The sequence below is a fragment of the Gigantopelta aegis genome, chromosome 3, assembly GCF_016097555.1.
Source record: "Gigantopelta aegis isolate Gae_Host chromosome 3, Gae_host_genome, whole genome shotgun sequence".
Taxonomy (NCBI): Eukaryota; Metazoa; Mollusca; class Gastropoda; order Neomphalida; family Peltospiridae; genus Gigantopelta; species Gigantopelta aegis.
In genome coordinates this window covers 2,448,859-2,475,214 of record NC_054701.1, presented here as the reverse complement: position 1 = coordinate 2,475,214, position 26,356 = coordinate 2,448,859, and the positions used below count along the sequence as shown (strand labels likewise).

At 39.4% G+C, this 26,356-nt stretch overlaps 1 protein-coding gene across 4 annotated transcripts; it reads left to right on the top strand.

The window, feature by feature from the left end:
• Positions 1-170: 170 nt before the first annotated feature.
• LOC121367376 lies at positions 171-25,869 on the top strand. 4 transcript variants are annotated; one of them, XM_041491516.1, is made up of 4 exons: positions 171-1,264; positions 14,868-15,156; positions 20,819-21,018; positions 23,024-25,869. In XM_041491516.1, the coding sequence occupies exons 2-4, from the start codon at positions 14,901-14,903 to the stop codon at positions 25,013-25,015; spliced, it is 2,448 nt and encodes an 815-aa protein (XP_041347450.1). In that variant the 5' UTR covers positions 171-1,264; positions 14,868-14,900; the 3' UTR covers positions 25,016-25,869. The 4 variants fall into 4 exon arrangements, with proteins under 4 accessions (XP_041347450.1, XP_041347448.1, XP_041347451.1 ...); XM_041491514.1 differs by having other exon boundaries at positions 171-1,268; XM_041491513.1 differs by lacking the exon at positions 171-1,264 and adding an exon at positions 10,568-11,808.
• The last annotated feature ends 487 nt before the right edge of the window (positions 25,870-26,356 follow it).

Below are 26,356 nucleotides of genomic sequence, written 5' to 3'. Positions count from 1 at the left end.
ATCTTACCCTCAAAAATATCAGGGCAAATTGCATCCCAACCCATGCGCCTTTAGTTGTAGATGTTTGAGAATAAACGAATATTTGACTGGGAAACCAAGCCACTTTAATCATCTGTTAACAACCTGAAACAAAATCAATGCCATACGATCACCAACAGTTTATTAGAATAAAGAATTAACCGTTAAACTTCTGAATCTGTATTAATAAAACATCACATATCGTGTCCATATAGAAAGGACGTAAAATCCGAAACTAATTTGTTCCCACACAGTTCGTTGACACAAGACGTATATGGATGAGTCTTAATCAACTGTATCAGATCGAATCGTTCTCTTATCACCGAGCCTTGGGGAAGTTTGCTTTACACTCGGCATGCTGTGGCTTTATAGGTGTCTTAATGGCAGTGGACAACTAAACACGCTCACAAATGACTGTGTTTCTTCTTTGGCACAGCATATGTACAAATTCACTGGCACCATCGCTAGACAGCTACATACTTTACGACCAGTGCAGCTAAATAAACGCCCAACATTTATAGTAATAAAAACAACTTTAGAGCAGCTACATTACACGCCTTATGAATAATACATGTGTGTTCATGTCCCACAGACGTAGCACCACAACCTGATTATTATTACGCTACGCCCTGCTAAAGATGTCATTCCAATTAACGTCATTTTGCATTAGTGAAATGCAAACGGGTCAATCTGTGGTTAAAGAAACACGCCGAGCTCCTATAGGTACTTGGTGTAATGCCACCCTAGTGTGTACCTAAATGCGACATGTGAAATTAATATGTTCTAAAAAGTGAACAGGTCAAGCATCTTCCCAATCCCGCAGCGTAGCTTTATCGTCTGCTGTTTGCTTATCTACGTCTGCGGTGTACAATTCTTTACGTTTGCGGTGTAGTGTAGGATCTTTACGTCTGCAGTGTAGTTCTTTCCGTCTGTGGTGTAGTTTTTACGTCTGTTGTTTAGTCTTTCCGTCTGTGGTGTAGTCTTTACGTAGTCTTTACGTCTGTGGTGTAATCTTTACGTCTGCCGTCATGGGCTGGAGCTCCATGTCGCATCGTCTGCCTCGTTGTGTTTTCCCGCCTTCAGGAATGCGACGTCTGACAATTATAGTTATGATTGACAGTTTGTCGCAGAGGACAGCCGCACGTTGACGACACAGAGGCCTTGGTTTAGTCCTCACAGCTCGGCTGCGTCTGTAGGTTGTGCGACTGGTTTCTAGTGGTGGAATCCGTCTACGTTGCAGTGATTAGTAGGTAAGTTAATTGTAATTGTTAATTAACACAAAATTTTACATGCGACTCATTACGAAAAAAATCAAAATAAAAAGTATATATATACAGGCAAGGCGGAACCAAGTAGACATTGTGTGTGTGTGTGTGTGTGTGTGTGTAGTGTGCGTGTGTTGGGTGTGTGTGTGTGTGTATAGTGTGCGTGTTGGGGGTGTGGGTGTGTAGTGTGCGTGTGTGTGTGTGTTGGGTGTGTTTGTGTTGTTGGGGGGGGGGGGGTGCGCGCTGACTGAGATCGAGGGCACAAAGCAAAGTTTATATTATATTGTATTTGTTTTAATACTGTATGTGTGACTAATTAAAGTTTTTGTGTGGGTTTTTTTTATATACATCTGCACGTTTATGTTGATTACGTGCGTGTGCGTGTGTGCGTTTATTTGTAGCATTCTTTATAGTTTTTTTCATACACAGCTCTAATAAGTACATTATAAAACGCAATAATAGAATAAAATATAATGTAATGTTTACATTGATGAACCTATAATACTGAGATTTAAATTTGTGCCAGTGCTTCCCAAATTCAGTAAAGTGTAAAATCGAATGTATTAATGAAGTCTGAAATCTGTAAGATTAGTGAAGTTTGAAATCTAGACGATTAGTGGAGTCAAAAATCTAGACTATTAGTAACATCTGAAATCCAAACTGTTAGTGAAGTCTGAAATCTAAACTGTTAGTGAAGTCTGAACTGGTGCATGCAATGTGTGCAGTCTTTGGACTTTCTATGGCAGTCTCCAGTCATTATGGAAGCTACGACACGTATATATACTTTTTTCTATTTCGCATAAAATGCATTTGTAATTACTAAAAAATTCAAGACGAGCAAAAACACATTGGATTTGCTGTCGATCACCATTTAAAACCTGAACTCATAATTATTTTTGTAATTTAGTAAAATCACAAAATGTGCACTGTCGGAATGGTAAGCCGGTAAATCGATTGACTTAACATCAAACATCCCATAGCCATTAGCTGCTGTAAAACCCGGCTACAAATCACTGATGTGCTCAATTGATTTATTTACATTTGAGTAAAATCACAAAATGTGCACTGTCGGAATGGTAAGCCGGTAAATCGATTGACTTAACATCAAACATCCCATAGCCATTAGCTGCTGTAAAACCCGGCTACAAATCACTGATGTCCTCAATTGATTTATTTACATTTTAGTAAAATCACAAAATGTGCACTGTCGGAATGGTAAGCCGGTAAATCGATTGACTTAACATCAAACATCCCATAGCCATTAGCTGCTGTAAAACCCGGCTACAAATCACTGATGTGCTCAATTGATTTATTTACATTTTAGTAAAATCACAAAATGTGCACTGTCGGAATGGTAAGCCGGTAAATCGATTGACTTAACATCAAACATCCCATAGCCATTAGCTGCTGTAAAAGCCGGCTACAAATCACTGATGTGCTCAATTGATTTATTTACAGCGTCTGACATTTATTGATAGCCAGCTGCTGGGAACTACCTGAAGGCATCCACCCGTCAGTCAGTCAGTCAGTCTGAATGTGAAAGTATGACACGAGGTTCAGGGTGGAGTCCAGTTTGAGCATACCTGAATACATGAATATATTGAAACGAATTTCACACTCGAATAGAATATTAAATATTCTATTCAGATCCGCCGCCACACCAGCGCTTAATATTTTATGGCATCGCTTAGATTTTTATTATGGCCAATTCAGTAGTAAAATACAAAGTAATATAATGCTATATGGATCAATATTTTATTTTGCAGAATGTGTATTACACTCAAACAACCACCTCTTTTAACCAGCCACCTGTGTTATGAGGACATTTTACTATTCTACCAAATCGTCCAAAATAGATTAAAATTTAAATTAAAGTGTATAAATCTGTGATTTATCTCAAGAAAGGCAATACTCTTTAACGTCACATCGTTACATTTTGATTCATGAACTATGCTATTTGGCGTATCTAATATATAGTGGACCGGCCTCGGTGGCGTCGTGGCAGGCCATCGGTCTACAGGCTGGTAGGTACTGGGTTCGGATCCCAGTCGAGGCATGGGATTTTTAATCGAGATACCGACTCCAAACCCTGAGTGAGTGCTCCGCAAGGCTCAGTGGGTAGGTGTAAACCACTTGCACCGATCAGTGATCCATAACTGGTTCAACAAAGGCCATGGTTTGTGCTATCCTGCCTGTGGGAAGCGCAAATAAAAGATCCCTTGCTGCCTGTCGTAAAAAGAGTAGCCTATGTGGCGACAGCGGGTTTCCTCTAAAAAAAACAGTGTCAGAATGACCATATGTTTGACGTCCAATAGCCGATGATAAGATAAAAAATCAATGTGCTCTAGCGGCGTCGTTAAATAAAACAAACTTTACTAATATATAGTGATTATTAATAAACCAGTATGATTTAGTGGTGTCGTTAAACAAAACAAAGAAACATGGTTATTTCGATATATGGTCGAGATAGTAAGGAAGGAAACCCGCTGCCGCCGAATATAATAGTCCTACGGAATAGCAACAAGGAGTGTGTAATATGCGCGTTTCCACAAACAGGAAAGCACATAGCACGACATTTGGTATGGTAGTGATAGAGATATGGTTGGGACGAGATCAAACTCGACGAGTCACCTCAGGCGGGCGAGCGCTCTACCAACGAGCTACATCCCGCACCCGTCTTACTGTTGTTGACAGTTTTAACTATCTTGGGGTCTGTCTTCATTATAATGGAAAATTTAATACCGCTCAGAAGATAATATGCAACCAAGGTAGAAAAGCTATGGCTGCTCTATTAGGTAAAACTAGTAACTATTTCTTAAATGCAGAAACATTACTATCACTGTTTGATTCATATGTTAGTAGTATTTTAAATTATGGCTGTGAAGTTTGGGGTTTTAACAAAGTAAATAGTCACGAGATCCTACATTTACAATTCTGTAAACGTAATTTAGGCGTGAAAAGGAGCACTACTAATATATGGTCTATTTTGAATTAGGTAGATCACCTTTGTACATAAGTAGGAACATCCGTATGGTTAAATATTGGATAAATTTGTTGAATACAGATAACTGTATTTTGAAAGAGTGTTATAACACCCTATATGACGAGTGCGTAAGAAAACCACGTTCTGTTAACTGGGTTAGTCAAATAAGAGACCTGCTTCTCACTAATGGTTTTGGTCACATATGGTATAATCAAAATGTAGAAAATCGCAATAAATTTATATCACTATTCAAACAGAGAATGACTGATCAATTTATCCAATCTATGTATGCTGTATTCAGCAATTCTCCAAAATGTCTGTTATACAAATTCGTTGTTAATAATTATTGCTTACAACCTTATCTTCAGAAACCTATTGCCTTGAAATACAAACATATTTTGAGTAAATATAGATTATCTTCCCATAATCTCTTTATAGAAACGGGCAGATACCACAATATTGACAGGAATAATAGAATTTGTCGTCTATGCAATATGAATGTTGTAGAAGACGAATATCACTTTGTTCTAGTGTGTCCTTTCTTCAGTAACATAAGAGATAAATATATTAAACCTTTTTATTACAAAAACCATCAACATTTAAATTAACGCAACTACTGTCCAGCGACAATTCAAAACAGCTAATTAAATTGTGTAAGTATTTGAAAACTGCTACCACGCATAAAACAGACAACATTGATACATGACATATGTTATTATTGTATATTATTGCTATGCATGCATTACCCATTTACTATAGAATTTTATCGGTTGTAACCCGATGCTACATACCATTCCCCGCAGTGTGCACATTATACTATTTTATATATAAATATGTATGTATGTCTACAAAATGTATATTTTTTGGCAAAAATAAAATGTATGTTTATTAACATTGTAAACCAGTTTACTATCCTTCTAAATCACCTAACACAGTCTCACTTAATCTGTTGTTTCTAACGACACCACCAGAGCACATTGATTTATTAATCACTGGCTATTGGATTGAAATATTTAGTAATTCTGACGTATCTTAGAGAGGAAACCCGCTACATTTTTCCATTAGTAGCACCATCCGACAGACAGGATAGCATATACCATGGCCTTCGATATATCAGTCGTGATGCACTGGCTAGTACGAGAAATAGCCCAATGCGTCTACCCACGGGGATCGATCCTAGACCCACCACGCATCATGCGAGCCCTTTACCACTGGGCTGTGCTCTAGGCGACGGTTTACACAGTGCACACGACTGGCTAATTTCAAACGCTGGAGTGTTCCTGGCTTCACAGCAAATGATATTTAAGTCTCTTCTTTACACAAATACAATCTCAGCTGCAGGAATAGCGTTTTCGTGTTTATATCTTTTGGATTTGAAAAGGTCTTCTGGGCTTTGCTGTAAACGTTGCTTGGACCTTTTCTTGTACAAATACAATCTGAATTGCAAGGATAGCGCGTCCATGTTTGTATGTGTTTGCAAAAAACCCCTACTTGAACCCTTTTGTCTGACCCATCTGACCAGGCCCGATAAAGCTGTCTATAAAGGTTTAAGTTAACAAGTGTCACAAACCAGGTTATCGCTTGATTATTCCGAGCCAGCACGGTGACTGTCGCCACATTTGCTGCGGTTGCTTAAATGGTTTCGAGCACTGTACGAAACGGGTGATATTATCACTGATAATCGAATCCGACATTAAACGTTACGGACGTGTGTGAGACTTCGTTAAAAACCACTGGCTCGAAATCGCCAACAACGGAAGCGATAAACGGACCGTTTACGGACGTGTGTGAGCCTTCGTTAAAAACCACTGGCTCAAAATCGCCAACAACGGAAGCGATAAACGGACCGTTTACGGACGTGTGTGAGACTTCGTTAAAAACCACTGGCTCAAAATCGCCAACAACGGAAGCGATAAACGGACCGTTTATGGACGTGTTTGAGACTTCGTTAAAAACCACTGGCTCAAAATCGCCAATAACGGAAGCGATAAACGGATCCGTTTACGAACGGGAGTCGTCAGCCTTGCTCAGGACTGTTCGTATCGGACCGGATTTAAAAACAGAACGAACCAAACGCGAAATCTCATAGTGCCAAGATTTTAATTTAGCATAAGCGTAAGAGCTTCCATTTTTGTAATGGGTCGGGAGGGGAGGGTTGGTGATTTTTGCCCGAATAAAACGAAAGTGCCCGAATCTACAAACATCGTTTATTCACATTAGCTTTGCTACCAGCTATATTATAGGGACAAATGTTGAAATAATTCCTCAGATAACTGTAACATAAAATATTAAAATACAATTATCATTATTAAATGTAGAATAAAGGTATACTATTATTGATAGGCCTACTAAAATATTTCTAGATGACCTACCCTAAGTGGACTGTCTAGATATATCGTAAACATAATTATCTTTTGTAAATGGGGGTTTGTTTTGGTGAAATTACAGGTGTACATTCTTCTTTCGCAATAGCCGTAAACGTCATCACATTCAAAAAAACAATTTACTGATTTTTTTTATAATTAGCAATGAAGGTTTCCTCTTTTTAATGTTATAACGGGAATATTTCCCACCCGTAAACTGATATAAATCACTGTTTGTAACACCCACCTGACCACAGCTGGTTTAATACGTGGAATTGATCCAGGAGGTATTGTACGTTCATGCACGCGGTTCTCTTAACACTATGCAGTTGAATGGAATCATAACGGAGAAGAACATGCAGGCGAAAATACATGAGTGGCCACTCTGAAATGCGATTATAGAAATCAAATTGGATTTTCTGGTTTTGTCATTTATGTGTACGGTTAATGCTGTACTTGTGTGGTCAGAATGGAGTTCGCTTTTCAGGTTTTACATGCGTTTCCGGCAATATAAAATAACATCCTTTATTTGAGAAATACAAGGCAGTGTGTAGATTTCTATGACTAATCCTTGTAAATCGAAACGGTTGGACAACGGGTACAACGTCTCAATGTACTAAAGGTTCGGTCAACAAAATGGATTTCATTTATAACATGTAGCATGGAGGGTCGGAAATATTCTCCAATATTTGCTGACCACAGAATATATGTAGCTTCGTATGTATGTAAAATATTTCTACCAAAATGATGAAACAAAATACACTGGTGCCTTTAAGCGACACTGCTTTTTGATCATTTCTGAAATAAACCTTACTGAGAGACAACGAGGCTAGTTATGGGTCTGCTGGAATGTATTAACGGAGAGCACGTGTCTCATCAACTGTTTTAATGACCTCTGCTTTGTGCAGTTATAAATTTGTAAAGCCTGTCTTAGGAGTGACAGTCCTCTTACAACGTACAAAGGATATCGGGCGGGTGTACGGAGGTTTTTTTAAAAGTTATTTATTTAATAAGCACATACCTGCATTTGTCATGATGAATTTTATTTATAAAATGCAGATGCATAAAATATTAGAATATAATTATCTAGGTTTCAAAGTCTTCTGCCGAAGCATGCACGTAAACCAAGGGAGTCAGACCAGTTCACTTATTTTGTTTTTCAAATACAAAGTCCTATATATTCACTTCAAAATAATCATTTTTGTTTGTCTTTTGTTTGTTTGTTTGTTGTTGATGTTATTAACAATGATATTTGCGATTCTAACGAATGATTTGAATGGGTCGTATAGTTGTTCATTGTAATTGTTTCATTTGATCCAAACATTTGCTACATCACCGTGATGATATACTTACTTAGCGTAACACAAAACTACATCACCGTGATGATATACTTACTTAGCGTAACACAAAACTTATACGTTGGTACATCACCGTGATGATATACTTACTTAGCGTAACACAAAACTACATCACCGTGATGATATACTTACTTAGCGTAACACAAAACTACATCACCGTGATGATATACTTACTTAGCGTAACACAAAACTTATACGTTGGTACATCACCGTGATGATATACTTACTTAGCGTAACACAAAACTACATCACCGTGATGATATACTTACTTAGCGTAACACAAAACTTATACGTTGGTACATCACCGTGATGATATACTTACTTAGCGTAACACAAAACTTATACGTTGGTACATCACCGTGATGATATACTTACTTAGCGTAACACAAAACTTATACGTTGTGAAAAAATGCATTAACAAGTGTTACATTTACTTTCACTTTTCATGAAAAATTTTACTTCAAGAATACAGGAATTTGTTCTGTGGAATGGAAGTTTTCTTACAGACGAAACATCTGACAGTGGCAGTCAGAATCTTGTTTTACTCTGTCTTATGCCGAGATACGACCTTGAAGAAAATAAGTGTTTTGCTGTTAACATTTAATACAATTGATGCTACTATATGTGACCATTCTGGAACATTCCTTCAACATCTCAAGGCAACTGGAACTGTTTAAGCCTGGACCACTGTTTGCAACTCGATCAATGCTGGTAGATTGATTTTTGTCCCCGGTGTACACGTTGCGGATAGTAAGTTCCAGACGCCAAGCTTTGTATTCAAGTAGAAGTTATTGTTAATCTTTGCTGCAAATATCGATCTTAACGATTAGGCTGTTCGGTAGAAAAAACAACAACCACAGTGAAACAATGGTCATTGTAAGACAGACCAGAAGAGAAACACAGCTTACGATTGGAAGAATTCATTATTGATCATCACCGAACACGCCTCAGTTATATGTAAAGATAGAACACATCAGTGATCCACAAATGTCATGTAATCTGCATAAATTATTTAAGTGTTTCGCTTTGTTCCATTTTATTGTGAATTAAGAAGGTCATATATTAAACCCTACTACTGCAAAACCCCATCTGTTCACAAATTTATTCAACTATTTTCTATTAATAAGATTAAGCAGTTACGCAATTTAGGAAATTATCTGTATCAAGCTACCCAGTTAAGAAACTATACAATGTAGTTATCGTATTTATTTATTATAAAAATTATTATTTATTTATTTATTTATTTATTATTTACTTACTTTCCATTTTACATTATTTGATTATGTGACACCATTGTTCACCTGTGTATTCGTGTCTTTATGTATTTATATATTTATATATATTTTTTGATATAGCTCAAAGTCAATAAAGAATGAAAAGAATGTTCACTAAATGATTGAAGTGTTTTGCTTTGATAGACAAGTCAGAAAATCAATAACTTGTCACATAATATTTTTATTGAGTCGTTGATTGAAGTGTTTTGCTTTGATAGACAAGTCAGAAAAATCAATAATGTGTTCTCACATATACTTTTCTGTTCTGTTCTGGTGATACTTTGTCGTATGCGTTCAAGGGGATTACTGCTCCCCTGGCCACCACCCTCTAGATACGGCCCTTAACAGAATGGTAAAACAGTTGTTAAATGTAAATACATGGATACTTCTACAGGAGTACCACAACAAAATAACTTCAGCTGCACAACAGAGTGACGAAATGTGTCTACACCTGTGACGTGTCAACAGATCGTGCATACTGTACGAATCGATCATGTGTACCCGTACACACATGTGCTTTGTTAGCTGTTTTATTCCCAAGCCGTGTTATGCTGAATAGAATGTGAACATTTAATTAATTCGCAACGCGTTCATTCACACATACAGTTATAACGATATGGTTATTTAAAGATGAGGGGCATCCCCCCCCCCCCCCCCCCCCCCAGTATTAACTATCTTCAGGGTAAATATAAACAGTTTGGATGTGTAAGCCTTTTAGATCCACCAGTCATACTAATGTCGTGAATTCCGGGTATTTGGAGCCCTACCTCCACCTCGGTGTAAATTGTTGTGTAAGATTTTTACTTTATTAGGAATTAACACATTGCCACACAAATATATGCCTCGCCGTGGTGCGTTCCAAACAACGTGATTGGTTAAGGGGACGGACCCTACTGTTAAACACTTCAGCATATTTTAAACTATTAGAGCCGTTTATGATCACTAAAATCAAATATTACTTATATTTTATTGTTTAGATTATTCATTTCCGTACAACCGAAGTGTTTCTGGTCATCCTGGTGTTTTAAGTATTCACAAAATGCTTTTTTTTTAATATTAAAAAAGCACACGTGCGTCTGAGAAGTAACGGTTATTGAGTTCACAGACTCTTCTTTCACTCTGTTGTAACTTTATCCAAATGAGATACAAGTTTGTAGATGAACTAAACTTAGTGTCTATTTTTACGGGTTGAAACTAGGGTCGCGCCTTGAATGAAACGCATGGCTAGAGGCATTGTAACAGTACGTTTCAGTAATAATCAGTGTTTTGCATTGTAACAGTACGTTTCAGTAATAATCAGTGTTTTGCAATGTAACAGTAAGTTTCAGTAATAATCAGTGTTTGGCATTGTAACAGTAAGTTTCAGTAATAATTAGTGTTTGGCATTGTAACAGTAAGTTTCAGTAATAATCAGTGTTTTGCAATGTAACAGTAAGTTTCAGTAATAATCAGTGTTTTGCATTGTAACAGTAAGTTTCAGTAATAATCAGTGTTTTGCACGGACATGCTGGGCGGTGTATCGTTCGTAATAACCAGGCTTCCATTCAAAGCATACTCGTGTAATATGCAAGCAGTACGCCGTGTGCTAATGGCTGTAATGAAGCGTGTTATTTTGGTGGAGTAAACACAATCGTTCAGCGCAGCAGGCGAAGGAATCGCCAAGTGATACACACTGGCGGATCCAGAGGGGGTCACAGATATCCCATGACCACCCTGTCCGTTTGAAGTGACCTTTTTAATGATTTGTTGTTTTTTCAAATTCATCATCCACGATATACAGCACTATATTTCCCTGAAGATGCATCTCTGACCACCTTTATTTCAACATTTTCCGAGCAGCAAACCCCCAAAACGATCTCGTCCCTTTGATACCTCCAATTGCCTTCCACAAACTCAATTTGCCCTTTTTAGAATTTGTCATCTCCCCTTTACAAAATCCTGTATCCGCCCCTGACATAATCAATCAACTATGGTTGACGTGTTTACTAACGTTCAAACACGCCTGTACTGGGCTCGCCCGTCGAGTCTCCCTGAGATATCCGCCCCTGACATAATCAATCAGCTATGGTAGACGTGCTTACTAACGTTCAAACACGCCTGTACTGGGCTCACCCGTCGAGTCTCCCTGAGGTATCCGTCTTAAAGTGAAGCTATTTAAATGCACGCACGTGTTGATAGAAACGATCTATTTATACGGCCCCGGTGAATGACAGGTGGTTTTACGATTAACGCACCACTTTACAAATCAATCGGCCAACATGAATGCCGTCTAAACCGGGCTTGTCGAACACGATGACCTATCTGACTCGGTGTATCAGCTGGACCCATTTCTCTGACACCCATCTCTGGGTAACCACCTCATTCGGGTTCGGTATGCGGGTCACCAGTGTATCATAGCATAATGCCATGTCGCCAATAACAGCTGTTGGGTTACCAGTCATCAGTTTACGTCGGGTTATATGGTGTGTGAGCATGATGGAAATATTCCTCCACCACTGGAGTGGAATGGATTGTTCTGGATAACCACACTGTTGTGTCAAGCAAATGGTGAGTGATTAACCAAAGTTTAATGAAAACGAAACATTATTACCACATAAACTAGTCTTTTTAATCATTTGTTTTCGTTTTAATTCGATTTTCGTGTTTTTATCCAATTAAGGTCCTGGCACGCTGTCCTGGACCAGTGTTCGACAAATGTTTGAGAAAGTCACTAGCCCTCACAGAAGCTTTGGCTAGTGCCCTATCTATTATAGTAATACACTTGATAATCTCCACTAGCCCGGACCCAATATCTACTAGACGGGCTCGAGGGCTAGTGGATTTGTCGAACTCTGTCCTGGGCACACACCTCGGTTATCAGGTACTTGTTTGTGAGAGAGAAGTCGACATAACTACAGTACGTCTCCCCATTAAACCATTAAAACTCGCTCTTCCACTTGGGGCAGGTAGCAAGATGCGAACCCACCACCTACCAATCTTAAGTCGATGGTGTATTCGCTATGCCACCGACGCCGCAGCAGTTGTTTGAACTTGCTTCATTATGTACATACACCGACACCTCGCCTGGTTTGCCAGTCACCAGGTTCAGGTTGGAATGGGAAATTACCCCATGTGTCTGCTGACATAGTGGATCCTATGACCTGTGACACCTGAGATTGACTCTCCAAACACGCGAGCTACATTCCGCTTTCACCGACAGGACGTTTGGACGATAATGCACAGAACATTGACAATGGCGAAGTTGAGATGATAATAACACACCGATCCACCAGCTCCGTGATTAAATGACTACCTTCACTTTGCCGTCTGTGTTGGGGAGGCTGGGCTTCATTATATGCATTACGACTTCTCGCCAGGGAATTACACGCCAACTACTAATGCAATATTAAGATGCGTCATCGTGTTGCGACTTACAGTAACAACTTTACCATCTGACATTAGTTAGTTGTAAAACACTGCACACGATATATCTGTCTCGGTGTAACAACTATACCATCTGACATTAGTTAGTTGTAGAACACTGAACACGATGTATCGGTCTCGGAGTAACAACTATACCATCTGACATTAGTTAGTTGTAGAACACTGAATACGATGTATCGGTCTCGGAGTAACAACTATACCATCTGACATTAGTTAGTTGTATAACACTGAACACGATGTATCGGTCTTGGTGTAACAACTATACCATCTGGCATTAGTTAGTTGTAGAACACTGAACACGATGTATCGGTCTCGGAGTAACAACTATACCATCTGACATTAGTTAGTTGTAGAAGACTGAACACGATGTATCGGTCTCGGAGTAACAACTATACCCTCTGACATTAGTTGTAGAAAGTTGAACAGTTTATCGGTCTCGGTGTACCGACTACTACCATCTGACATTAGCCACAGGAAGTTGAACAAGTATTACTTGTAAATCTGAACGACAAATCCGTAAGACGTGATCAAGGCCGTATATCTGTACAATGCAGAGTTGACTAGGCATTTGGCATAGTGGTTGATTCCATGAACCTCTATCTAGTGCCTCGTCTTCAGGAGGACAGCCACTCCCGAGGATATCATTTGGCATAGTGGTTGATTCCATGAACCTCTATCTAGTGCCTCGTCTTCAGGAGGACAGCCACTCCCGAGGATATCATTTGGCATAGTGGTTGATTCCATGAACCTCTATCTAGTGCCTCGTCTTATGGATGACAGCCACTCCCGAGGATATCATTTGGCATAGTGGTTGATTCCATGAACCTCTATCTAGTGCCTCGTCTTCAGGAGGACAGCCCCTCCCGAGGATATCATTTGGCATAGTGGTTGATTCCATGAACCTCTATCTAGTGCCTCGTCTTCAGGAGGACAGCCACTCCCGAGGATATCATTTGGCATAGTGGTTGATTCCATGAACCTCTATCTAGTGCCTCGTCTTCAGGAGGACAGCCACTCCCGAGGATATCATTTGGCATAGTGGTTGATTCCATGAACCTCTATCTAGTGCCTCGTCTTCAGGAGGACAGCCCCTCCCGAGGATATCATTTGGCATAGTGGTTGATTCCATGAACCTCTATCTAGTGCCTCGTCTTCAGGAGGACAGCCACTCCCGAGGATATCATTTGGCATAGTGGTTGATTCCATGAACCTCTATCTAGTGCCTCGTCTTCAGGAGGACAGCCAATCCCGAGGATATCATTTGGCATAGTGGTTGATTCCATGAACCTCTATCTAGTGCCTCGTCTTCAGGAGGACAGCCACTCCCGAGGATATCCTTTACTGGGTATTTCATCCGTTGCATCGCCACAAAGAGGACTGCCACTTACAAACTAGTTTACTAAATCAAAACTAGCACTGGACAGAGCTCATTAGAATAAGTAGTTGTTATAACATGCACTCATGAACCACTGTCATAACAAACATTTATCTTATAACTAGTTTTTTATATAGAAAAGAAAGAAATGTTTTATTTAACGACGCACTCAACACATTTTATTTACGGTTATATGGCGTCAGACATATGGTTAAGGACCACACAGATTTTGAGAGGAAACCCGCTGTCGCCATTACATGGGCTACTCTTCCGATTGGCAGCAAGGGATAGCACAAACCATGGCCTTTGTTGAACCAGTTATGGATCACTGGTCGGTGCAAGTGGTTTACACCTACCCATTGAGCCTTGCGGAGCACTCACTCAGGGTTTGGAGTCGGTATCTGGATTAAAAATCCCATGCCTCGACTGGGATCCGAACCCAGTACCTACCAGCCTGTAGACCGATGGCCTGCCACGACGCCACCGAGGCCGGTAGTTTCTTATATAGAGAATACTACATGAGTGACTGTTAGATACCATTTATCTTTCAACTAATTGTTTCAAAACGTATCAAAGTACCGAAAGCGAGATGGATAATGTTTAAACAACGAGTTGTAAGATAATCGACTTGGGTTATGCTAAGTTTACTGGATGGTGTGGCTTTGGCGTCCGGGTCATCACTTTAAAGCATTCAAACATACAAATGTGTGAGCGTACCTTTAAGTACATATGGTCATTCAGTGAAAAAAGAAATAAAAGAAGAAATGTACGACCGTGTCGTTTCATCTTAAGATCTTCATCTTTTTAGAATGCGTTCCATGGAGGACAGCACGGGGTAAAGATGCGGCGACGACACAAAGATGAGAGACACAGGCCTCGAGAGAGGGGGGCGAGGGAGGACTCCTCCTATCAGCCTAATGATGTCTCGAGCTCCGGCCACAAGCGTCGTCGTCAACATACAGGCGATGGACACGTTTTCCCGCGTTTTTCTCCGTGGGTCGTCTGCTTGGTTACGATCGTCATCAGAGTGAATTACGTCATCAATCCAGAGAATTGGTGGATTCTACATCCAGACGAAATATTCCAGTCTTTAGAAGGTCTGTTATTATGTCTGTCTGTTTACTGGTCTGTCGATCTTTTTACAGAATTTGATTTTAGATTTAATCAGTTAGTTATTTTCGTAACTTTTCTTGGCTGCATGTCTCATGTTGAATATTCGTTCCGTGCATGTGTCAATTAATGACTGTGAGTCAGTGCATATATAATGTGATGGCAGGTACTAAACAAACTTATAACCCATATACAAACATAGTAAATGTTAAACCTATACCAACTTTCATAACATTCATTTACAAAACATTCTAGGAAAAAATAAAAACAAATTCATTATTACCATCAAATGGTATAGAGTGGTGAAGACAAAATGCCAGAACAGCCAAGGTATGCAGTTTCACCTGTATTGCTCCTAGTAAGCCTGACCCTACTAAACAACTCAATAGGTAGAACTACGCGTATAATTACAGGACGTTGGCTTTCCGATCCATTAATTGCCTTCACCCCACTACAAAACAGGAACATTTAATCGAAATAATTTGTAAAGAAACCTTTTTATTTACTCCGAGATTTTGTTTTTCAAATTATGTTAATTGATTTGGTTTGGGTTTAAAATTTAATAATATATATTTTATAAATGTTTAAACGTTTGGTATAGGTTTTAAAACTAATTATATATTTTTAAATATAAATATTTAAAGAAACGTTTTGTGTGATAGAGTTACAAGTGAATTAATTCATCGATTCCCTTTTGAGCTAAACAGAGACAACGTGTCGAAATATCTGTATGTTTTCATTCCTATTTCCTTGTATTTATATCATCGGCAATAGTTTCGAATTGTCATCAGTTCTATACATTATAAATGATAAATCAGGACTTTAAGTTAGGGTTAGGTTCAGCATTAAGGTTAGGATTAGATTAGGGTTAGGATTGTTATACTGCATATATAGGGGACATTTTAAACTCTTTCCACATAATATCATAATATACTGCAATAATAATAATGATAATAATAATAATAATAATAATAATAATAATTATTATTATCATCATCATCATCATCATCATCATCATCATCATCATCATCATCATCATCATCATTATTATTATTATTATTATTATAATAATTATTATTATTATCATTATTATCATTATTATTATTATTTTGTATAACGGGATTTTAATGTCCTTCCAGTAAAACACACATCACTGAAATATGTTTGAGCTTTAATGAAAAACACATCTTTAAAAATTCCTTTCATACGGCTGTCTTCATTGTATACTTAACATGCCAGGACTCTGTCCGAACTTTTCACTTGCCATAATAAACTTAACAACGGGAGTTTACAAAGCAAACGACGCTTTATGATGGTCGTAAATGGTCATTATAAGAACCGTGTCTCAATTTAATGCTTGACAGCTCTACGTGAAGGGACTTGACAAAGCAGCAAGTCGGCCATTTGTTCTCTGCGGGTAACACGACTGGTACCCTGTCCTGGTAATGTGTTTCGAAACACGCACACCGCTCCTAACTAATAGTTCGTTTAACAGTCCAGTGCCCGGACCAGACAGTATGAGAGAAGTCATTCGGGTCACGTTCTGTTGTACCAACATCAAACAGAATGTTTAGCCTGGTCGAGTCTCTTACAGATAATATATTCCTGTGAAACGTAACAGTGTATTGCTCTATGTAAAGTTATTGTGTAATAATACATCGGGTTATAGTATCTGGTGAAAGGCATTTTTGTGTCTTGACACACGTCTTGAAAGATACATGTTGTTAAATATAGAATAATACACGAGGGGCCCTTAGATACCATTTATGTCACAACGAGTGTTTTAAATATAGAATAATACACGAGGGGCCGTTAGATACCATTTATGTCACAACGAGTGTTTTAAATATAGAATAATACACGAGGGCCGTTAGATACCATTTATGTCACAACGAGTGTTTTAAATATAGAATAATACACGAGGGGCCCTTAGATACCATTTATGTCACAACGAGTGTTTTAAATATAGAATAATACACGAGGGGCCCTTAGATACCATTTATGTCACAACGAGTGTTTTAAAAGGCACCTAACGAGCGAAAGCGAGTTTGATACGTTTTTAAACAACAAGTTGTGAGATAAATGGTATCTAATGGACACGAATGTATTATTCTGTTTCTTACATATTCTCAAAAAACAGGTTTAAAGCAAATTTTAACATCTTTTTCGACTAAAAGTTATTTACAGCCGTTGCACTTGTAGCTGACTCACGCGTCACAGACACATGAATGTCAAGTTAACTATACGTCACAGTCTAATCGATTTCCATCATATAGTTTTTCATTGGTTGTATGACATTGGTAACCTGGTCATCACCTAGGAGCAGCCAGTCGTATGTCTTGAAAGTGTTAACACACGCACATGTATTAACAACCATGTGTAACCAAATATAACGCATGGTGTTCTCACCAACGGGTGTGTAAGAAAATCTGATTTAATAGGCTTGTCCCAGGGCGGATTCGAAGGGGGATTGCGATTTATTTTTATATTTTCTCCCATTTCTTTTTTTTTTTGGTACTTCTTCGCCTTGATTAAAAACCCCCATTATATTAGCCATACAATGTACTAGTTCATTATGGAGAGGAACAATTCTGAATGTATTTTGGTTGAAAATGGCTGTGGTAGGCCGTCACAGGTGCTTTGTACAGTTGCTCCACTGTGGAGATCACTCAGTTGTGTGGCCCTACATAGTAACAGACTCCGAGAAACTGGACAACCCATGACACTATATAGTAGAGGACACAACAGCATCACTGTGTGATTATATTTAAATAAATACACCGTCACACGTACATCCAGACCTCGTCAGACGGACACCTCTAATAAACAGCTGCTTACCGAAGTGACTGTTTTCACAGGTTCCGCTGTCTATGCTGATTTTGTATATTCGTGGCGTATTCAAGCTACCTGATATGCAAGCCACTTCTGTGGTGACCGATATGTGATTTTAAAGCAATCCCAAACATTCCGGACAGGTTTGGGTGTAACAGAGTAGGGTGCTGACCCCACACATCGCATTTCGTTCAGATATGACAAAACACCACGCTGTAATATAGACTAGAATACGCAACACTAACAACGAGACACACATGGTTAAAACACTGAATACAGTAGCCTTCAAGCCATTAAAATCTATCTGATTTTATATCTTAACTTTTCATACCTCATAAAATATGGTTTTGACTCATAAAAATTACAGATAAAAGATACAAACATTGATTAAAAAATAGAACCAAATGTATGGTAAGCAGTCACTCAAAACGAAACAAAAAGTAATATTTTATGGTGGGTTTTTTTCTTTCTTTCTTTTAAATACAGGTTTGTACTGTATTAGATAGGTTGGGAGAAATAAAATTCGGCATCTCAAGTCAGGCGTGGAGGGACGGCGCAACAACCAGAACCTGTATCTATAACACTTGAGAGTCTAGACTCCTATATGTGATACTATTTGACGTGCATAACGTGTGTACGACGTTGTCATGCCGGTAGTCTCAGAATCTATCACAGTCTTGGGTCTTGTAAAAGTGTTATAAATACAGGACCCCAGCTGTTTTGTAACCTAATGCAGTCTTTGATCTTTTTCGGTATTTATTTAATTTTATACATTTTCAGTAAGAAGAAACCACGCTTTTTAAATATTTACTGTACCCAATTCAATTAAACGCGCTAGCTATACCTTAATAATACAACCAAACCTTATTCAAATTTAGATCAATATTATACACATAACATTTGCGGCTAGATGTTTTTATGCGATACTTAAATGATGATGAAAGCTTTTACTATTACCGTACACCCATTACAGACACACATAAAATATGATGACAGTACCGCACGGCACTTAGTCGCCGTGCATGCACATTAATAATACTGCTTTAAATTCTTGAATACAAAGCGTGGAAAATGAAAATAATGACAAATCACTTTAATGGGGTCGTTGACAGTTAAATCCGACTGACACAGTAAGACAATTCACTGTTGTATCTATACACAATGCGGTTAGAATACCGACAGTGTTAAGAAGAGATCGCTCAAGGTGAAATGAGCTGGTTGTTAAAAGAAATAACTTATGACCCAAATCACACTATGTACTATGTAGCCCAGTGGCGAATCTAAGTGAGGGGGACTAGGTCCTACCCCCCACATTTTGCGACAGTAATATTTCTTCTTTTTGTTTTAATTTTTTACGTTGGACAATTCGAGAAATCACTTCGGAACATGTCCTTTTTCTGGATCCGCCACTGTAGCGTGCTCAATACGCGACACCCTGTAGTTATGATAAGCCAGCGTTAAGACCGCGATAAGTGTTAAAAGTATTACTCATAATGCGACTATTTGTATGGAGCGTTAACCCGCGTTGTGTTTATTATAAATTTATGCATGTTTGAAATAGATGATTCGAGATCCTCCACGAGATGTAAACACCCACAGGGAGTAATGTATCTGCCGTTCCGCTTCAGAGACTGTCATTCATCTTAACTCACAAGTCACGGTCACCATGGTTTAAATACGAAAACACTCGTAATTTATGAAAGTGCAAAGATGTTGAAAACAAACATTCCGTTTCTTTATTTTCCTAACTCTAGTTCACAGAAGTGTGTCATCAGCAGTTCCTGCAGCTGAATTACGTGCTAGGAGAGCGTGCTTCAACCCTAACTGATTGGGCTAATTCTCAACAAACGACAACAGGAAAACAAGTTTTTCCTATGCATTATTGCCAATAACAACAACATTGACAATAGCAACATTTAATGTTATTAGCACGTTCCTAGAAAAACTATCTGTGTTGGTGGTGGGGTATACCAATATCACTACCTGTCACATCTAACCAGGTGTGTTATCACTGTCACATCTAACCAGGTGTGTTATCACTGTCACATCTAACCAGGTGTGTTATCACTGTCACATCTAACCAGGTGTGTTATCACTGTCACATCTAACCAGGTGTGTTATCACTGTCACATCTAACCAGGTATCTTATTACTGTCACATCTAACAAGGTATCTTATCACTGTCACATCTAACCAGGTGTGTTATGTTATCACTGTCACATCCAAACAGGTGTCTTATCACTGTCACATCTAACCAGGTGTCTTATCACTGTCACATCTAACCAGGTGTGTTATCACTGTCACATCTAACCAGGTGTGTTATAACTGTCACATCCAACCAGGTGTGTTATCACGGTCATATCTAACCAGGTATCTTATCACTGTCACATCCAACCAGGTGTGTTATCACTGTCACATCTAACCGGGTATCTTATCACTGTCACATCTAACCAGGTGTGTTATCACTGTCACATCTAACCAGGTATCTTATCACTGTCACATCTAACCAGGTGTGTTATCACTGTCACATCCAACCGGGTGTGTTATCACTGTCACATCTAACCGGGTGTGTTATCACTGTCACATCTAACCACGTGTGTTAACACTGAGATAAATACGGCTCCTTGTCCATGTACAGTTCTTGTACGTGTAGTCTAGAGTGTTCTGTTGTTTTCTGGTTGCCCATTCTGAAGTGTTTGGCTATATAGTTCTTGTACGTGTAGTCTAGAGTGTTTTGTTGTTTTCTACTTACCCATTCTGAAGTGTTTGACTATATAGTTCTTGTACATGTATTCTAGAGTGTTCTGTTGTTTTCTAGTTGCCCATTCTGAAGTGTTTGGCTATGGTTTTCGAGCATATGAATACCTGCCGGGCACGCTGGATGCACGTGATTCTGGTGTACGCGAGGGCGAGCTGAACCTCGGAATGTCGAGCATGCGCAGCTTCCTGTACCCACGATTCTACATCCTGGTATCCTGGCTGGCTGACGTTTGCAGACTGCAAGTCTCACCTTTCTTGGTAATATATATATTTTCGTTTCTCTTAAATCTTCCGAATACGAAAGACATGACTGAGTTTTTATTGGATCATGGGACTTTGTATTAATGGTGGCACTAGGATAGGCAGTATCTGAAAGCACCTCAATGCACCACACAAGACTAAAACATTTTTAAAGGGACATTTTAAAAGACGTGATTATATAATGAAAACATTATTTTAAATGTTCCTTAACAGGCAATGAGACAAATACCAATTAGTGTAGGTAAATCAAGGTTCACTGACCTAGGACTTGTCAAGTATGAGAAAAAGTGCCAAACACAAAGTAGAACAAAATAACACGCTACATAGCCATGGCGACGCTAGACAGTACCTTTCTTTCTTGTACAAGAGTAGGTTATCAGGCTGAGTACAAGAGTTTGGACTATTACAGTGTCTTACCATTAACTCACACATTACATACGATGTCTTGAACTGTCATTTCTGGCAAACTGAGTGTCATTCGGCTTGTCATGATGGTTGCAGTGGATCAAAATGTCATTCATACGAAACAGAAATGTAGGTACCTCGGAAAGTAGGGTCAGAAAGTTTAAAAGTAAGTTACATAAAATTAATAAAAGACATTCTAAGCTAGTCTTGGCAGACCTCCTACAATCGGTGCAGGAGGGAGTACAAAACACTTGTTATGGATTTCCTATGAAAGTGGCGGTCCTCCTAAAGATGAGCGTCTAATAGTGGATCATGGAAGCAATCACAACTTTGCTGTAACATCCTTTTGATTGCTTTGTGCAGAGATACGATTTTGACCGGGGAATACGTTTTTTTGTTTGTTCAAATTTAGATAAAAATTGTACACTTTTGTTACGGCGACCACTTCATAAAGTAATAATATGGTTATGAATTGGATTATTTGTACTTGGTGTATCAGGTACATTCTATTTGAAAGTCAGTTTATTATGTTTTCACGCATTATGCCTCAGTAGAAAGCCAGATGTTTGGTTTGTATATCGCGATGTCATTTACTGTGATTACACGTTTACAGCATTAGAGAGATAATTCACTGGCAATAATGTGACATTGATGGATTCGGTAAAGCATTCACAAATCAGCGAAGACAGCCTGTGATAACCAGGGAGAAGTGTGGTTGGCCATTGTCCATCTCAGCAGGCCTCACGGGTGTAACCAGATGTCTGTACTAACGACAACCCATCGAATAACATATTCTGAACACTTCACATCTCAGCAGGCAACACGGATGTAACCAGATGTCTGTACTAACGACAACCCCTCGAATAACATACTCTGAACACTTCACATCTCAGCAGGCAACACGGGTGTAACCAGATGTCTGTACTAACGACAACCCCTCGAATAACATACTCTGAACACTTCACATCTCAGCAGGCAACACGGGTGTAACCAGATGTCTGTACTAACGACAACCCCTCGAATAACATACTCTGAACACTTCACATCTCAGCAGGCAACACGGGTGTAACCAGATGTCTGTACTAACGACAACCCCTCGAATAACATACTCTGAACACTTCACATCTCAGCAGGCAACACGGGTGTAACCAGATGTCTGTACTAACGACAACCCCTCGAATAACATACTCTGAACACTTGACATCGAGCGTTGAACAATGCGTATTATTTTCAAAATTAATAACATTACCACAAGTTGCAAACAGTAAAAGGAAACAAAGTAATTTTTGCTTACACTCTTACGGCAAAGCACAATGACAAAGATCGTGTTGAGAGAGAGAGAGAGAGAGAGAGAGAGAGAGAGAGAGAGAGAGAGAGAGAGAGAGAGAGAGAGAGAGAGAGAGAGATATGGATGGATGGATAGATAGAGTGGAACAATTTGCAGGTATATAAACATAGCTCCGTGAATTCAGTATATTTGAGGAGCAACCTTATTTATTTAGTAATATAGCTATATATAAAACTAGATAAAAGAAATACAAGAATAAGGTAGTTCTGTTTAACCCCAACTCAGTACACTTTCTTTGTCTCGTTTCAGCTGTGGAAAGTGGCTCACACGTGCATCACGTCCCTCCTACCACTCGCAGTGTATTCGTTCGCGGTTGTGTTCTACAAAAAGAAGAACCCGGCCCATGATATCGGTGTCATTGCCGCTATCTTGGTTGCATCCAATGTCCACTTATCGGTGTTCGGGACCCACACTCTAGTGAACAGTTTCCTGGCCACGCCTGTATTCTGGGCTCTTTCCGTGATCTGGGAAATCCTCGAGCCACCAGGCCAGGACCCTGACGAAGCGTACGAATCACCTACACGAGATACTGGAAGCGAAAGTAAAATGAAGAAGGGAATTACAACAGCTCCGCTCAGTAACAACACGATGCCCATTCTACAAAATGGCCATGCCGTTAGTGCAGACGTTTCGCATGAAAATATCACAGACGAGTCAACTCCTAACAAATTATTTGTGTTTTTGTCGTCTGGCATAAGCCTTCAGTTGATAAACAAATGTTTTTCAATGACAACAAAAGTAGCTAGTCGGCGGACCAGAAGCAGTCAAATGATGCACAAGTCTGGATTCAAAACTACTGCTGTAAGCGATCAAATAGAAGTGCGAAATCCCGGCCGTCTGCTTGTTGCTAGTTTTGTACTTATTATTTGCTATTATGTCCGCATCGACGTTGCTGTGGTTTCATTTGTCACTATTGTGACACACGTGACAAAGCTATCGTCCAGGAGTGTTCCCAGTCTGTGTGTGTGCGTCTGTGGGTCTGTCTTAGCCTTGTTTCTAGCCATTGTGGAGGATTCGTTTTCGTACAAGTTCCTTGTCGTTTCTCCCTACAACTGGCTGCAGTTTAACGTGTTCAAGGATTTGTCGTCAGCAGTGTTCGGGAGAATGGACTGCAGCAAATACTTGAGTGATATTTTTGTAGACGGCACTGTTTCTACGAGCATATCTTGTGTTATGTTGCTAATGTTTCTATTTAATTTGATTAGAACAATGCAGCCACTTAGTGATGACCTAAAGGTGTGCTGGGTGAATACATTAAAGCTTTTTGTGTCTCTAGTAATATTATTAGCGTTGTATTCGACAAAGGGTCACAAAGAAATGAGATTCATGCACAATTTCCTAGTCCTTCTGTGCTTATTCTACTCTGCAATATTCGTAATATTTATTAAGCTGGTGATAGAGATGTCTAGTCGACAGGCATTCGCATTTGGTCTGAGTTTGTATATTCTAGGCCAGTGGTTCCAGTTTCCGTCCCCAGATGGCGCCACAAATACCTTCCTGACGTTTGAGAGTTCTCGAGACTCGCAACACATTATCCAGTGCATGGACTACCTCCGGCAGCAGCGTGATGTCACGGGTGTGTTCATTGACGGTCACATTCACACCAGCGGAGGCTACTCCGCCCTGCACAAAGACGTGCCCATCATATCGCTAGTCCATTACGAATTCTTTGAATTCGACAAAGATGCTGCAAGAAGCACGCCATCCATCGCGCTGTTCCACACCAAGAACATAACTGTGAAGACGTTTTCTGAAACCTCCAACTTCATCACAATGCACAACACACCGCTGCTGCTGAGAGAGTTGATTTTAAATAAACACTATAACTACTTGATTCTGGGCGTCAACAGACAGTTTATTCAAGTGGGATACCACGAGGTTTACAGATCGGGAATTGTCAGGATTCTCAAAAGACTCAGAGATCCGGCACAGGAGAATCAGCTGAATGAAATTGCTAAAACAATTCCCATTGGTTCAAATGCGACCATCTTGGAGTACGAAGGGTCGTGGTTGGTCAGATTCAAACGGTACCAGAAAGCTGCAGAACGATTGGCTTCTTCAGTGAACTTGGATTTTACCAGGGTAGGCGCGTTTCAGCTGCTAGCTCACTGCTTCTTCAAAATGGGACAGGAGGCTGAAGCCAAGAAGATCATGTTGAAATGTGCTGAACTGAATGGAAAACAAAAATGCACTACGCCCAAAGAAAGAATCATACTGCACGAAGATTACATTCTCAAGTGATTTAGATGTAATATGGAGTGATGTATATTCAGATTTTGCATGGTTTATTATCAAATTAACGGCTGACGTTATATCGGAATTATCAGTTAATGGATTATAGTGCATGGGCAGCATCATTTAATGGGTGATACTGTGGGGTACATGGACATCATATTTTAATGAGTGATACTGTGGGGTGCATGGACATCAGCATGCAATGGGCGATGGTGTGGTGGTGCAGGGTACATGCACTGAGTTCCTTTGTAATTTTTACCGGTAGTGGGTTTCTCATATTGTAGATCATATTTTACCGTTTACTCTATATATACTCATAACGAACTAAGGGAAAGCAACTGATGGCCGTTATACAGAGCACCCGTATCCACACACACAAAGAGAAACAAAACGAATGTTTGTTTAACAATACCTCGAAGTATTTTAATATATACTCTTGAAGAACGGCAGCAGCAGGGAATATTTTCCACAAAACATTATATACCAGTCATAGGGCACTGCTTTTGAGGCGGGGGGGGGGGGGGGGGGGTATGCCCCCTCCAATTTTTCAACTTCTTTTGGCCCCTCCCCGCACACAGATACACAATCTAAATAGTAGGTACCTAATATTCAGTGTTGGAGAGGTTTCGCAAGGTTAGGCGGCCAGCTGCAATGCAATAATCGTATATGGTGTATATGTCCAAAACGTCAACCACAGACGCAACAAACAGACCGCACGCACACGCCGCATCCACTCAATATGACCCTTTATTGTTACTGATAGTGATACGTTATCACTTTGAGTGTAGTTGGTGACGTCACAGCAGACGATTTTACGATTAAAAGGCCTGCAAGTCGTAAATAAATTACGTTCAGTGAAATAGTGTGTTTTGTATGTTATGCATAGCACCGTTTATTTACGTAGTATACTGTATACAGGTGTACTAGACATTAAAATAAAAATGTGTGTATCCGCAGTGAGCAGGTGCTCGGAGCTATGTTTTTGACGTGGAATGACCTACCCAACCGTGCGGTTGATGTTTTTCGCCCATTTAAAATCCAGCAGCTAGCGGGTTCAGGGTAATTGTTTGGGGTCCTATCTAAGAAGGCTAATATATAATGTTAAACTAGTAATAATAATTGTAACATTCCGTCGTTGAGTGACTGACAGTACCGATTTGCCGAACTTAATTAAGGTGTGGTTGCGAAGCCCCTCTGTTTGTTTGTTTGTTTATACTTAGTTTCGTGCCAAATAAGGTTCAAGCACGCTGTCCTGGGAAAATACCTAGGCTGTTATCTGGGCTGTCTGTCCAGGACGGTGGGTTAATGGTTATATTGAGAGAAGTCGGCGTTGTGGCCTTACATCTA

Coding starts and splice junctions, on each gene's coding strand:
- LOC121367376 (XM_041491513.1), top strand. Junction 15,157..20,818: donor AATATTCCAGTCTTTAGAAG/GTCTGTTATTAT, acceptor GTTGTTTTCTAG/TTGCCCATTCTGAAGTGTTT. Junction 21,019..23,023: donor TGCAAGTCTCACCTTTCTTG/GTAATATATATA, acceptor GTCTCGTTTCAG/CTGTGGAAAGTGGCTCACAC.